This window comes from Cynocephalus volans, chromosome 14, assembly GCF_027409185.1.
Source record: "Cynocephalus volans isolate mCynVol1 chromosome 14, mCynVol1.pri, whole genome shotgun sequence".
Classification (NCBI taxonomy): Eukaryota; Metazoa; Chordata; class Mammalia; order Dermoptera; family Cynocephalidae; genus Cynocephalus; species Cynocephalus volans.
Genome location: NC_084473.1, coordinates 100,668,326 through 100,684,680, shown reverse-complemented (window position 1 = coordinate 100,684,680; position 16,355 = coordinate 100,668,326). Strand labels below are relative to the sequence as shown.

Sequence of the window (16,355 nt, the reverse complement as noted above, 5' to 3'; positions counted from 1 at the left end):
TAACATGTACTCTCAGAAAGAATTATTTTAACATCAACTAAAGAGATAAGTAAATTAAATTGAAATTATAGTTGTTTAAAATGCACATTTGTTTATAAAATAGATGCATCATTTGATTTTTAGTTTTATGTATGAAATCATTTCCCCTTTGGTCCCCAGTATTGTGTCTGAAATGTTTTATTGTGTGTTGATTGCATTTGAAGGCTGGTTTTTAACAAACAAATTCTAAGTTTTTTTCTCCCTTTCAAGAGTTACTGTATTTAACTGCACTAATAGAATCTCTCTTGGGAACAGATCCTGGAACTAGGCTGCAAACCCTTTTGTAAAGTAAAGGATATTTTTGTAATGTAATTTCCATTGTGTGAGTTACTCGAGTAAGAAACTCAGTTTAATGGAGAGTAAACTGCCTGAATTAATGAGGTGCATAAGCTTGTGGATCTTGCTATAGTTGTGTTAAATGTGAGCTATTCATCAGGGCATTGCTACTTTAATGACAGCATATTAGTTAAGGCTGTTCAGCATCAAATGCTATGAAATTAGTTAAGTCCTTGTTCTGCAATATTTGTATGATGTAAAAATCCCAACTGACCATAGTGTACTGAGGAATGTAAATTTTACCTGTGGCCAGCAGATGGCAGTGTTCAAACCAATTCAATCCAACTCAGTAAGATTGATAGCTGAATTTTTCTAGAGCACCTGCCCTAGGAGTTAGGGTTGTAATAGTAAACAAAACAGAACCACTCTCGCTCCCATAGAGTTTATTGTTTTTGTACTGTGTGTAAGACTAGAAAGCCTGTGAATAGTCCCTCAAAATGTTTACAATGTGGCATTTTTGTCATTTTAGTGGGTGGGTGGGGGAGGCAGTGGGAATTATGCCCCCCAAGAACCATAAACTATAAAACAAAACGAAGATACGGAGACACATGGTTCATAGGCAGTAAAAATCTGTTTCAATAATTATTGTAGGGAAGCAGTTGATTCTCAGGCTCATGACTCCGTCTACTGACCTATGTCTAGGACTGTGGACCACGATCTCTTATCTGTAACCCTTTGAGCCAGGTGTGTTAGAACTCAGAATTTGGTGGATTTTAGAAAAGTGACATGATGTGTATACTATACATGACCTAATGGCCCCAGTGGAACCTGGGGACCCTGTAATGAAACACGTTCATATTTATGAAATAAAGTATATGAGAATCCACGCTACAATTTATATATAGCCTCATTTCATTCAGGTCTGTTTGCCAAAAGATTTTGGTTTTCACAGACTCTGGGGTAATGGAACAGCAGAAAATGTATTGTGGACCTATAATATATTATCCCACATAAAAAAAGAATCTGCCCTAAAATCTCCAAAAAAAGATGTTGTAGCTTTCCTTGGTAAAGCATTCCAGTTTTCTGTAATACAGATTCCTAGACTGTGGAAGCCATGAGAGTTTGATTTCTATATTTGTTTACAAATTTGATCAGCATTGTTGGGTACTGAGCACTGTCATGCTTGTGTTTTTTAAAACTAAAATGTACCAGAATTAATTTTGTTTAAGAATGTTTAAATAGTTTCATTAAATATTTTGAGATAATGAAAAACGTTAAAATATCAGGATTAGAAATTTTGACCCTAGAAAAAAGAATGTTTTGCCCATTATCACTCACAAATTAAATATGACTTGAGATTTCTGCTAAGTTTCCATGTATCTAATTGATAAAAACAAAACAAAACAAAACACACAGTTAACTAAATAAAGAGGCATAGGATCAATACAGGCAGTCTTCCAGTGTTTGACTGACTTCAACCCTTTGCCGATGCAATAAAACTATTCATGACGGAACTATTATGACCACTAACATTTTCCACACTTTTATACACCATTGCACCTACCCTAGCCCTCACCCTCATGCTAACTATATGAATTACCAATGCCCTATCCACTAATTAATATCAATGTAGGAATATTATTCACCTCAGCCACATTTTGCCTAGCAGTATGTTCTATATTCTAATTAGAATGAGCATCAAACTCAAGACATGAATTTCAAAATATTCAACCAAGCCTTTGGTTGCCAAGTTACAATTTGTGAAAACCAAGGGGACAGCTTACTATAATGTCATGGAACGTTCATGATTTTAGCATTCTCTAGGTTTTAAAAGATTGCTTTTTTAACTTTTATTTTATAATTTAAAAAAATTATTAAAAACATTTTTACCACAATTTCTCTAAAAGACTTTAAAAGAGATGTTATTCCCAGAAAATCAGGAGGGTCTCCAAATAAAATTATGGCAGTAGAAGTAAGCAGGATAAGGGAAGGAAGGGAGGAATGCCCAAGGAGTTCAGGAAGGTTTCCAGATGAAAAAACTGAACTAAACCAAAGCAGCGTTCCTAACAGGGCATGGTGCTCCTTCTGATACCGGATTTCACAAATTGTCTTTGTTGGTTTGCTTCATTGTTGGGTGTTTATCATGTTCTCAAAAGTACTTGAAGCAGTGTGCACAAACGCACGTAAAATAACGAGCTAAAAAGGCCTGTGCATGCGAGGGAGAGTCAGGCTGTGCAGGAGGGAGCCGTGAAGTCTGGGCCATGGCTGCAGCGCCTCTGTTTGTGTGTTAACCTCTGGGCTGTCCAGGGTGCTAAGTGAGGAGGCTGTTGTGATGCTCGTCCCAGCATCCAAATAAGAAAGGTGGTGGTGTTAAGTTGTTAGACTGTACCCAGAATATTTCACCATGCCTCCCTTCAATCAAGTACTTGAAAATTCCAGGAAAGAACCAGAACAGAGGAGATTTGGAATTCTATCAATCCAAGATATTTTTAAAGGAGCAAAGTGTTTAACTTAAAAAAAGAAGATATATATTTAAGGATGGGGCGGGGGCTGTGGTTTGAGGTGACATGAGATGACGGCCGTCTTCAAAATACCAGAAAGTTCTCTCACATAACAGAGGATTTCAACTTGTCCCATGCAATCTCAGAGGACAGAATAGGATAAATACCTGGAAACTCCTCAGATGCAGCTATTGGCAGAAAGTTAGGCAGTGCAGGATGGCCATTACTGATGTCCTTAAACGCCATAGGCTAGAATGCCATAGTTGATGGTTTGGGGAGTCTTACAAAAACGATCTGAACATTAGGTGAGGGATCAGCTCAGACAAACTCTGAAATTCATTTTAACTCTTCCAGCTAATGATTCTATGGCTTAGAATTCCATTCATAGCCTTTGAACACCTCCATTGCAAATAGCTAGAGCTGGTCAGGGCCCTTCATCCTTACTAAAGATCTTATTGCCCTCACAAAATCTGCCATAACAAGCTATCTCATGCCAGACAAAAGGGGAGGTGAAGGAAGCTGGTGCAGTTCAGATGCCTCCTTAGAAGATTAAGTGGCCCACAGAAACAACAGCCAAAGGGACAGTATGAGGTTTTAAATAGCACACAAATACTTAAACAAACAACAACAAAAAACAACTCTATGGCATATTCAGACATTTAAACAAAACAAACTGTAAAGAGAAAAGGCTTGAAGAAAGTGTAGATTTATTACTCTTAGGTGGTCTGCATGGGTATTAAGTACGAGGATACTTTAAAAAGTTCATGGAAAAATAGAATTAAAAGATAATATAAACCCATATTCAGAATTTAAAATATAGAAAAATGAAAGAGTAGGCCAAATTCTTTCATCTTAATCCAGAAAACAATATGTGTTTTGTGACTTTTTCAGTCCACTTTTGGGCTGGTTATTTGGAATAACTTGTATAAGATTTATGAGCTGCTGTAGAAAGTACTGTTTTTACATCACTAGTGTATGCTGCATAAAAGTAGTTTTTATACTTTCAAGAATTATGTTCCCATGAATACTCTTGATCTTTTAAGTGCACATCTGAATGTCTAAGTTTTAAACCTGAACTATATTCTGTTATGTTAGACCATTGACCAAAACATTTTTTTCTATCCCCAAAATGTCCAAAAGGAATTAAGAAATTAATAACAACTTCAGTTATATTCCAGAGAAATCTTTTTGGTCTTCTATAGCTGCAGTTTATATATTTTCAAAGAAAGTCTTAAGTGTCTTTGGGGTTGTCATGATCATTCTAGAAGGAGAGGAGCTTAACCTTGGGGCTGATGCTGTCAGTGACATCCTAGTTCTTCCATCTTTTTTCTGCTTGTATGGATTACCCAGCAGCAATAATGATAATCCAAGCCAGCTCCTGATACTTCTCTCTATAGTCAGAGGAAGGTCAGCTATTTTTTGATCCCCAGAGGAGAAAGACAGCTTCTCAATCAGTATCTTAAAATAGCCAGCCATTCTCAGCTGCTGGGCTGGAGCCCCTCCAGGGCAGAGCAAAGGGAATACGAATCAAAACGAGAAGCCACCAAGACACAAGTGACAACAGGCTTCTCAAGAAGATTCTGCCTACTCAAAAATCTTACTCTTTTTTTTGTTGTTATTGAGAAGCTAGGTGTCTGCCATTTTTACATTTCTTATTTTATTTAAAAGGAAATCAGTGAATCAAAAATGCGGCTAAATATTGCCATTTTCTTTGGGGCTGTCTTTGGTGCTTTGGGGGTTTTACTCTTTTTGGTGGCTTTTGGATCAGATTACTGGCTTCTTGCGACTGAAGTGGGGAGGTGTTCAGGTGAACAGAATGTGCGTCTCTTCTTCAACATATGAATGTACCTGGTAGAGATGAAGCTAGCCTTGTGTATGCTCTGGAAACCAGAGAGTAGTAGTGAAGTGTCTATTTCTTCATAGAAGAGATACATAGAAAGCTAATGATCGTCCTTATTTGAGATAAAATGCATTTCTTTAAAAAATTCCTGGTTGTGATAATTCTGATTATATTCCTTGTGTTGACAGCAAGTGACTTCATTTGTGTTCTGTGCAGATAGAAAACGTCACTTTCCATCACGAAGGATTCTTCTGGAGATGTTGGTTTAATGGGATTGTGGAAGAGAATGGCTCGAATATCTGGAAGTTCTGGTACAGTAAGTGCAATTTAGCTTTGCTTTCCCCTTTGTCTCTGAAGTAAAAATGAATTGCTTCTTATTTAGTACATGTCACTTACAAGAGGATTGGATTCTTAATTATAAAATTTGAATAAGATGTCTTCAAAAGGTTCATGAAGAAGTTCCTTTTCAGTAAGTAGAAATGGCTATAGGAATAATCATTTTATCTTCTACTATGAAATAGAAGTTTGAATATTTATGACAAAATGGTATTATCTGCTGTTTCCCTGCTCATATTTAAAATAATAACACTAACAAACACAGCAGATATTATCTCTAGTATTTTTTTTTCAAGTGTCTTTTATTGCTATGCTACAAATAAATTTTTTTTGGCTATAAACCCTTGAAATCTCAAATGTAAAAGTCCAGAAATAGAGATGTATTATTTTATATTCATAGTTTCAAAGTTAAAAGAGGTTTCTCTTTTTTTTACGTAATGAAACTTAATTACCAGAGCGGCAGATGAAAGCTTGTTTTATTTGGTCTTCAACCAAGTTTGCGGGTAACAGCAAGAGGAGTCCTGCTTTTGATGTTGTGTTCTCTCAAAGAAATGTTAAGGTTCTTTTCCAAAGTAGAATACATTTTTAAACTATGATGAATTTTTTTCAACTTTATTTCTTATATTGCATTAATCTTTGAAAGTCAATTCATTGAAAATAGCTAACATTTATTTTTGTTTTATGGCATCCAACCTCAAAAGAAGTATTTATTATCCTGTGACTTATTGAGGGTCAAATTTATTAGTCTTCTTATCAAACACCACCGTGAAAAATCAAAGTATGGTATTTACACAGTAGTTCAGACTGAGGAATATGTCATAAAAATATGAGGTCACCGAAGACTTCAGCAAGCTGATAGCAAGGTGGCTTATATAAAAGCAACAAAGTAGTGGTGAAGTGGCATTATTCTAAGAGGATATCTGATAGACTATCACATAGTGCGTTTTGGACAGAATAAGCATGCAACTTGCCAATGAAAGTCAGACTTTGGTGAAGTGGAGAAGTCAGTGCAAGAGGAAGATTTTGCCAAAGACTTAGAGAGATGAAGACCATTTCACTATGCCTTATAGTGTACATAATTAAAATTTTAAGTTTTCAGATAGCATAAAAGTTTCTTCCTGTGGTTTCTTCAAATACTAAATATATGTTTGAATGCTTAACTTGTATGATCTACCGTTTGCATGTTTTTCCTAAAACTAGAATGAATGTAAAGAAATTTTCTCTTAATGGGAACTAATCAAGTTTACATCTGCTTATTAGATTTTTAAAACAATAATTTTTGAATACTTACTGCGTGCTAGGCATTATGTTAGGTACCACAGAACACGTGAGAATAAATAAAACATGGTGACTTCCATTTTAAGGTGATATTAAGGGCATTTGAGTTTATTCCATTGACATATCATGTAGTGAGTGAGATATTCTGGATGAATCCACCTTCCAGGTCGCCCATGCTTCTCAGCAGGAGTTTTTTAGGGGGTCGTTCGCCATCACGAAACAACTCTCTGAATGTGGTTTTGAAAGCAGCAGTTTTAGTTTGCTTTGTACCCCCTAGCCTCTGCATTGCTTTTGCATTAGGAGTCAGTCATCACTGAGCTGCTCAGTAACAAATACCACGGTCTGCTCTTCTTCGTAGCCAATCAGCCACCGTCCAAGAACTGCACCCACGCTTACCTGTCGCCGTACCCCTTCATGCGGGGTGACCACAACTCCACTTCCTATGACTCCGCAGTGAGTAAGTACCCGCTGTTGTCTGCAGAACGCCTCTGGGAGGGACCCAACTTTCTGAAGAATGCCCATTGCAGAATTTTTGTGGGCAATGAAAACATAATTTAACACTTGTAATTCCAATATTTTCTCTGATAGCAATCTGTTAGATATAAAAAAAGAATTATTTTTAACACACCATTGACAATGTTAGTAGAACATGACTTTGTTCTAAAAGTAAAGCTATTGTAATTTATTTGCTACTTATAAAAATAGTTTTTTAAAAATGTGTTTTCCAACATGAAGATAACGATGTGTACTAGGAAGAACTCAACTCCTTCTTTTTTTTTGGTGGGTGGCTGGTACAGGGATCTGAACCCTTGACATTGGTGTTATCAGCACCGTGCTCTAACCACCTGAACTAACTGCCCAGCCCAGAACTGCTTTTTAAGAGTTTAACTGACTCACAACTAGTCTTATAATTAAAAATATTGCCATATAAATTCTACTTTTAAAACATTTTTTTGCAACTATTACACATGAAAATATGATTATGCAACTGTATCTGTACAAAATGTCTGAATTCTATTGTGTGTGATGTCCCATAGAAAATAGATATCAATTAGAAGGTGTATGAAAAACATGAAGGTTTTAATAACCCTAAATCCAAGGGTTCGTTCAGACAATCAGTGTCAGATATGGAAAAACTATTTGTTTTCCGAAAAGAATATCTAATGTATTTAATATTTTGTACAAATTATATTAGTCAGTGTTTTCCAGAAAAAGAGAACCAACTGTACATATCTCTCCCTATACGTATATATGGAGAGAGACAGAGAGAGATTTTAAGGATTTGGCTCATGCAGTTGTGAGGCCTGGCATGTCTGAAATCCATAGGATAAGCTGGCAGGCTGGAGATTCAGACAAGAGTTTATGTGCAGTCTTGAGTCTGAATCCTGGAAACTCCAGTATATTTTTATGTTGCAGTCTGGAGGCTGAATTCCTTTTCCTTCTTTCTTACAAGGAAACCTTGTAAGGCCTTCAACTGATTGGATGTATCCCACGCACATTATGAAGGGTCATCTGCTTTACTCAAAGTCAAAGGATTGTAAATGTAATTGCATCTAAAAAATACCTTTACAGCAACATCGAGACCAATGTTGGACCCAACAAATGGATACCATAGTCTAACCAACCTAACACGTAATATTAAGCATCACAGAACTTAAATCTTTATGTTATCCAACTATTTTTTCATTTCTGTCAAATACTCAATTCCATACATTATAATTTGTTTTAGGTTTATCAAAGAACATAGTGTTTGATTATATTACATCATTAACACAATACTTTACCGAGCGGTTGTGGGGTCTGGACAGGAAAAGAGGTGAGAGGACCTGTAGCTGTACTTGTCCACATGGGTTTCTTGGATTAAAAAAAAAACTGTGGCTATTTTCCTTGAAAACATGTGTAGTGTGGATAGCCCCTTCCATTAAGTACTGCATGCCTGAGGCATCTAATTTGCATTAGTCAATACCCCTTTGATCATGGAGCATGTGGACTCTCTTGCCGGGAAGAGAAGAGATGGATGGCACAGGAAAGAGTAGGACATACAATTTGTTTCACAGAGAAGTTACAACAAACGTGCCCCTTCCTCCACATTTTTACTTTTATAAAAAGAACTAAGAAGTAATAGAGGGTTGGCTTTCTGGAATATTAGGTATTTGCATAAATATTAGTATTGTTGTTGTTACTCATATGTTGAGGTCCTGTGATGATATAGATATCATAGGCATCATATATTTTAAAAGGAATATTTGAAAAGTCTGTGCCTTAAGGAGATAGTGAAGATCTTGAAAAACAAGGTAGTATAATCTATGCATAATAATTATGATGGAGATGGATAGTAAATACATGTCAGAAAAATTATACTGCAATTACTCTTAGAATTATTATGTAGCACTGCATATAATTAGTGTGTCATTTTTTGGATCTAGTGAAAAAACCATATCCAATTTTTAAAATTATCAAACTCCTCTTTGGAACACATACTGTAACTCCTTATTCACTTTAGGCAACTTTGTCAAGCACTTTAAGTAAAAATAACTGAGATGTCCAAAATATGTCCTGCAACAGAATTTGTATAAAGTTTTATTTATCCTCATAGTAGTGCACAAAGATATCTGATGTTATATGAGTGTTTGTGTGGTTTATGTTTTTGTTTGTTTGTTTCCTGTATGCAAGAGGCATAGATTTCATCAAAAATATTCTGAGTTTTCAGTATGTTTCTCCTATTTAGTGAGACTACATAGTCTTCACTAGACTCCAGAACCACTATTTAACTTTAAATAGCTTCATAATTATCAGGTATTATATGCTTTCCAAGTTATCTTTGATAAATTGAAAGTATTTAAAAAATCTGAAGTATCATGGTCTAGCAAATTATTGGTAAAATGCCTTTGTATTCTCCTGAGTTTTTATAATTACAATTGGAATTCAGTGAAAATAATATAGTGATGTATGATTTTTCTGGAGTGACTATTTTAGAATCATAGGACACTACTGATGAAATTATTCTTCTTCATGATAAGATCACTGAGATTTAGAAATCACGTGACAATCTGCCTTCACATAGCTGATTATTGGTAGACCTAATGTGAGGATCTAAGTCTTTGGTTTTTGTTTTATTGATAATCTTATAAACTGCAGTGAACAAAAAAGCTGATTGTAGTGCTTATTATTGAAAAATATAAATCTTTTATTTGTATCTCAATCAAAGAATAAATTAAACTTAAATTGCCTTTTTCTACCTTTCTATCTGCACCTGACCTGAATGTGCAGTCAGGTCTAATTCAGTGTTTCCTTTCATTTTTTTTTTTAAACTTCAAATACATACTATGAAATTCAATTATTCTCAAATCTAGTTATTTGAATGATTGCCCAAGACTAGTGAGGGTGGTCTAATTCTCAGAATTATTTTTGAAGCAGGCTTGTGTACTTCGAAGTCCATTAAATAATTCCATTATCCTTTAAGACTTGTCAGAGTTTAGATTTCTGGTTTGTTTTATGCTTACATTCAGTCACAGTTCATTTATTTAGTATCATTTGGTAATGACGTACTGAACATAAATTAATTTTCAAGATAATTCAACCCTGAGTGAATTAATTTTTCCCTTTCTTGGTGTACCCCTGGCCTTTGGCCACCCCTCCATCAAGTAGCTGTAATTGTTTGTTTACCTCAGTTTTTTCATTATTTATTCTAGCCCCCTTAAGGTACAGAATATAACCTATTCATATTTATATCCCCAGAACTTAGTATGGTGCCTGATAATTAGTAAATGCTTAAAACTTTGTATAGAATAATTTTATGCAAAACTTACAGTTGGTATTTTTAGCAACAAAGTACTTGAGTTTTATTTTTTCCAAGTGGGATTTTTAAAATCTAAATTACACATGGATTTTCTCCTTAAGCAGAATATATTGAAAATAATTTCTTGAAGAGTTGGAATGAACACGCACAGGCAGTTGGCTACCCTGTCCTTCTCTGAGCTCCTCAAACTCAGTATCTGTCCCCTTGCCTCAGGCCTTTGTATTTACCCTCCCCAGACACTGTTCCCCTTTTCCCATCCCTTCTTCTATTCATTTTTCTAACAAAGAAGATTTATCCCTTTAGCTAGCTCAAACTTCAGTTTTCTAAGGAAGGCTCCCTTGCTGGCCCCCTTCCCCACTAACACATGGAGTAGGCCAGACTCTCCTTTGTAAAACTGATTCTTTATTTGATAATTCATATCACAGATTATAATTATTTACTTGTGTAATTATTTCATTCATGGATTTTCTTCCCAATTCAATTCTAAGCTCCATGGGGGAGGAGGTCTTGATGCTTGGCTGAACACTCTACCCACTGTAGATGGATAGTTTTCATCTAGAGCTAAATGAATATTTGGGGGAGACTCCATTATTACCTTGTACTGTGGTATTAATACTGATACCCCGAGTAACTATTGTGTGTAGGATTTTGTTAATCCTTACTATGTGTACCTAGATTGCTCTTAAGAAATTTTTTTCTTACAGACTTTTTGTAATTTTCAGTCTTCCACAGTTTTCACCTGTTAGCTGTCCTTTGCTTTTACGGTCAAAGCGTATTTCTCTAGTGTTCTTTTCCCATCTTTCCTTCCTTCACCCTTATAAAAAGAGGAAGCTAAAGTGAATGGCATGAGACTGGAAACAGAAAGGTGGCTGGGTGAGATCCTAGCTGGCAGTGCATTGGGCTCTAAGAGATAGACAGCAAAGAGTCTGAAAAATGAGGGCTGTCTTCCTCCCATGACGAGAAGGTCAGAAGAAGCTGCCCTGCTGCTGCTGCTGCTGCCAGGGAGCCTTTTCTTCTATCATCCCTGGCAGGTGCACTGTCACCTACATGCTCTTCCATCTGTATAAAAGCAGAACTGTCCCGAGTATTTGCCACTTGGCTTCTGCCAATGCTTTGTTCATCAGAACAGTGTCCTATGTTTCTTAGCCTGGGACCTGGAGATTTTGGCTTTGTAGCCACTCTAACAGAGAAGAGCAAGGGAGAAGGGCTGGGCGTGAGAGCTGAGAAAATCAGCAGAGAGACTCCACCTCGGCGGTGGCATCATCATCCTGCCCCAAAGTCATCAGGGGTTGAACACGGCTGGGATGGTGAAGGCGAGCAGGAAAGAATAGATATTATTGATATTTAAAGAGTTAACATGCAAAGCTTGGGTGCAAACAAAAGAAAGCTGGAGGAATCTAGAATGATGGAGAAATTTCCTTTTAAAGAAGGTGTAATTCAGTTTAAACAACATACAGTAAAAGGGACAATGTTCACTTACTCCAAACAATAATATTATTTAGTGTTTTTATTTTCAGTCCTTTTTATTTGCATATTGTACATAGTTTTAATCAATATGAATATAAATCTGTATCTTGCTTCTCTGTTTTTATGTTAGCACACATTTTTCCATGTTTTTACTTCATGGTTTGTCAAATTGTAAATATGTTAGTTGCTCCTTTCACATTAAAAATAATTTGATGCATGTAACATTTTTCATAATTAGTATTAATTCTTTGGGTTATATTTCCAGAAGTGTAGATGGAGAATCAAAAGGTAAGAAGAGGTTTACTTTGCTGCTGATATTGTATATGAAATTGTTTGCCAACTGGCACTGAACTGTGAATTATTTTCAACTAAGAAAATCTGGTAAGGTGGACAGAAATGCTAGAATTAAGAGGAGGGAAATGTTTTGAGGTGGCAGGTGGAGATGTAGTTTGGCTTAGACACAAAATTTGAGTTGATGGTGGAACAACACTATGAAATAATTCAGCAGGCAGCTTGATGTGCAAGGGTTTTTTTTGTGAAAGCCATTAGCACAGCAGAGGCGGTGAGAAATTGCAGAGGTGAATTTTTATATCAAATGTAAGCTTTAAGAAAAAAATTACAGGAAAGAAGAAAATAAAATATTAATTTTTTTTAGTGGGAGAAGGAAAGGAGTAAAGACAGCCCACAAGTGAGGAAGAGAAAGAAGCATCGAGAAACCAGCCAGGTGGCAGTCTTGTGTGTTGTCAGAGGAGCCAGAGAGGGACAGTCTTGGGAAGCAGGCAGTGGCCCTCAGCGGCAGAGGTGCAGAAGGGACGAGAACGAGGAGTGAGCAGAGACTGGATCATGTGCCAAAGTTCCTGTGGCCCCTGATAACTCCTCCCAGCAGGGGCTCAGCTGCAGACACCCACAGAGGCTGCTGTTCCCAGCACCTGCTCTACACCCCAACCACATGCCCGGCCGGCTCACCCCAGCCACCCAGACCTTCTGCTCCGTCTCCCAGTCCAGCTCACTGCCCGCTCTCCAGGATTGGACCCGAGGGCTCTGTCCTCCTTTCCTGGTACTGCCCTTCCTCCCTCAGGGAACCCCTTCCATTTTCCTGCACATTTTGTCACCTGATGCTCCTCAGAGAGCCAAGCCCTCCCCAGGCTCCCTTCTCCCTTCTCTTTTCCCAAGAGGAGAGGTCAGGAAGCAGTGGCTGTCATAGAGGGGGTGCAAGAGAGCGATGGGATGTGAAACCCCACAGGCGGATGTTTCCGGAGTGAGCAGCGGGGAAGTTGAGACCTTTGCAATGAGCCAATGCTTGGGCTTGGAAGAGCTACCAAAGGAGCACAGCATTGCAGCGACTACAGAGTCACTGCAAAATCAGCCACACATACATGTGAACACACATGCAAAACTTGCTGTATTATACAAGGCACGATAAAACATAAAAATGTATGCCCTTACACTTGACAGTTTGCAACAGCACAGATATGAATTTCAGTTTGGGTGTAGAGTTAATATAAATGTAAATAACTTCAGTAACCTGAGACACACCAACGCGTCTTAGGTATCTGATCTTATCAGGATGTCCCCTCACCGCACCCTGGCTTGCAGATCGATTATTCTGGTGTAGTTGGGTCTTCCTTATCAATTTTCTTTATGTGTTCATACATGATGATTCTGGACATCGTCCTAAATTTGCCAAGTATTTTAAAATATTTCGGCACTGCTTTAGTTGTATAGAAAAAACACGCATGGCAAAATCTACTGGAAAACGCAATTCAGTTCTTTTTGTTTGTTTGTTTCACTCAACTTAATTTCCTACTATTTGTTCAGACACGTGGGATCACACAGCCATGACCACAAACACAGCATCATGTTACAGGGGTGGCTGCAGTTCCTGGTTAACATTTGACTCTTCCTCTGGGCCCAGCACAGGCTGCGTGGCATTCTGAGTTGCACACCGCTCCCGAGGCAGTGCTCCCAGCTTTGAGTTTGGCAGTTCTACCCCAACAATAAATCTGTAATTAAAAATCTCTTTCTTCAGAGGTACTATTTTGTATTCTCTACCGTATATTCATGGGCTACTAAGGATTGCTTGGAAGTGTATGTAAAGTCCCTCCACTAACAAGAGACTGTGTGGTTATTCGTGGCAGCGTGGCATGGCTTCCCTCAGAGGAGGACAGGGTTCCACGTCCATGGAGGCTTCTGGTGGTCTCTGAAAATGCCTGCCACACTCAGAAGTAGGAATCTCATGTCATGATAGGGGTCTCCTCGTGCTGTGGAACAGGATTTCTCAACCTTGGCACTGCTAACATTTTGGGCTGGATAATCCTTTGTTGTGGACTATTCTGTGCATTGCAGGAGGTTTAGCTGTGTCCCTGGCCTCCACCCACCAGATGCCAGAAGCTCCCCCTCCTTGGTGACAACCAAAAATGTCTCTGGACAATGCCAGATGTCCTGGGGGTGGGTGGGCATAAAATCACCCTCTGATGAGAAGTACTGGAGTCTTCTAGACATTGATTCCCTGCACTTCTGACCCAGGGCCCAAGCTCCTCTTTGAAGTTGCACTCATCCTGCCTACACTGTGTGCCCAGTTCCAGTTCCGGGTCTGAAAGCACATACTAACATTTTCTTTCTGCCCCTTCTTTTATGCAGAGCATTCAAACCAAAAATGAGCACATAGCTCATATAGGCCTCTCATCTTTAAACATGATATCTTCTGCCCCAAGCTTTGGACCTTTCCTTAGAAGAGAGTATTAACTAGATTCAATGAAAGAAAATTATTGAGTGCCTATTGTATGCTGGCACTGTTTTGGATGCTTCAGATTGATCAGCACTAAATTCTTGCCTCCATGGAGTTTTCATTGCAGTGAAGAGGCGTAAGTCAGTTGAGACTTGGAGGGGAAATAAAAGATCAGAGGCGTGTGTGTGGAGGGGGTTTCAATACTACCCAGGGTGGCCAGGAAGGCCTCATGGAGAAGGTGCTGTGTGCGTTGACTTGGACAGCCCTGCTGGAATGTGGCCTCTCCCATCCTGCTAGCTCTCTCTGCTGGTTCCCTGATCCCTCTTTTGGGATCTCTGTACATCAGTGCTGTACAGAATATTTAGCACAGGACAGGCTCCTGGTATGAATTCCAAGCCACAACAAGCTGGACTTTCAGTTTGTGTTAATCCCCAGGTGCCACCACCCTGGCTGAGAGCACTCACGCAGGCTTAATCTCCACACACCGGTTTGTAAAGAGAGCTAAGAATAGTTTCAACCTCATACAGTTGTTTTGAAAATGAAAAGAGATAATACAAATGCTTAGCAGAATGGTTGCCATGTAGTTGGTATTCAACAAATGTCAGCTATCCTTATGATGATATGCCAATTTAGAGCACCCAAAATAAGTCATCGGGGCACATGAATTCATCAGAGCTTCTCCCTAGTGAAATGCATCCTGCTGTGTGTGTGTGTGTGTGTGTGTGTGTGTGTGTGTGTGTGCGTGTATGCGCGTGTGTGCACATATAGCCACATCAAGCATTTGGCAGTTTCTGGCAATGAGTAAGCTTCATAAATAAATGTTCATTATCATTATCCTTATCACCAGCATCCTAGTACATGACGGTTAATATTATGCGATCTGTACTGGCCAAGATTTGCTACTCTTTATCTGGTAATATCAATTAAAATTCACTCAAAAAATACTTGCTGAGCACATACTATGTGCCGGACACTCTTTTAGGTTCTGGGGAACAGTAGTGAACAAAACAGATCCCTGCTTTTGGGGGACTGACATTCTAGCGAGGGGTGTCAGAAAAAGCAACATAAATTTGGCAGTTGTTAAGTCTGTTTGAAGACAATGGCCCTGGAGAAGCATGAACCAGGGGAAGGGGCTGGAGACTAAGAGCCTGAGGAAGTAGGGGGTGGACAGGTAATAACTCTATAATGTGGTCAGAGGAAAGCGTGCCCCTGTGCAAGTGATATTTGAATGGGGACCAGAAGAAAGTGAGGGAGTGAGTCTTGTGATACTTGGAAGAAGGGCGTTCCAGACAGAGGGAACATCAGATGCCGGACATCAGATGCTCCCAGAGGCTGCAACAAGCCTGCAATGTGCAAAGAACAGAAGAGAAGCTGGCATAACTGGAGAAGAGCAGTGAGGGGAGAAGACATGGCCAGGAAGGTAACAGGTGCAGGGGACCTGCCATTGAAGGACGTTGCCTCATACTCAGAATGACATGAGAGGGGTGCCCGTGGAGGGTTTTGGTCTGATTTATATTGTGAAAGCATCTCTCCAATTTGTTGCATTGTTAACAGCCTGTGGAAAGGGAAGGGTGGAATCAGGAAGCTCAGGTAGGAGATCTGCTCTATTGCAGATGGATAAACCCAGAATATTAGGAGTGAAAATTTGTTTAACTCTAGCCTAGTGCTATTAAAATTATTTAACAACCAGTAAGAAAATCTATCAAATGGACATCTCCTGTAGACAAACAAAACAAAATAAAACACCAAAAAGCTGTGTATGTCTGGGTTGCTATGTACCTTAAAATGTCAGTCCTGAATTCGGAGTTTTTTGTTTTGTTTTCTTTTTTGATTGTAAAACTATTTTATTATAGAAAATTTCAAATGTTCATAGAAGTCAAGAGTATAATGAACCCAAACGTTGCCATCACCCAGCTTCAATAGTTATCAACATGTCTTGTTTTATCTATATAAATCTATATAAATAAACTACACTGGATTATTTAAAGGCAAATTCCAAATATTGTATAATTTTTATCAAAAACTGTATCAATGTAAATCTTTATCTTTAAGGTTCTACACCAGCTAATTGTTTTTAACTTTCTATTTTGA

General features: G+C 38.3%; 1 protein-coding gene across 1 annotated transcript in view; it reads left to right on the top strand.

The window, feature by feature from the left end:
• Positions 1-4,313: 4,313 nt before the first annotated feature.
• Positions 4,314-16,355, top strand: part of TMEM182 (transmembrane protein 182) — a 49,530-nt gene continuing 37,488 nt past the window's right edge. Inside the window, exons 1-3 of the mRNA XM_063078757.1 lie at positions 4,314-4,634; positions 4,873-4,972; positions 6,629-6,727. Coding sequence (XP_062934827.1) covers positions 4,503-4,634; positions 4,873-4,972; positions 6,629-6,727 — 331 coding nt within the window. The 5' untranslated portion in view covers positions 4,314-4,502. The remainder of the gene's footprint in view (positions 4,635-4,872; positions 4,973-6,628; positions 6,728-16,355) is intronic.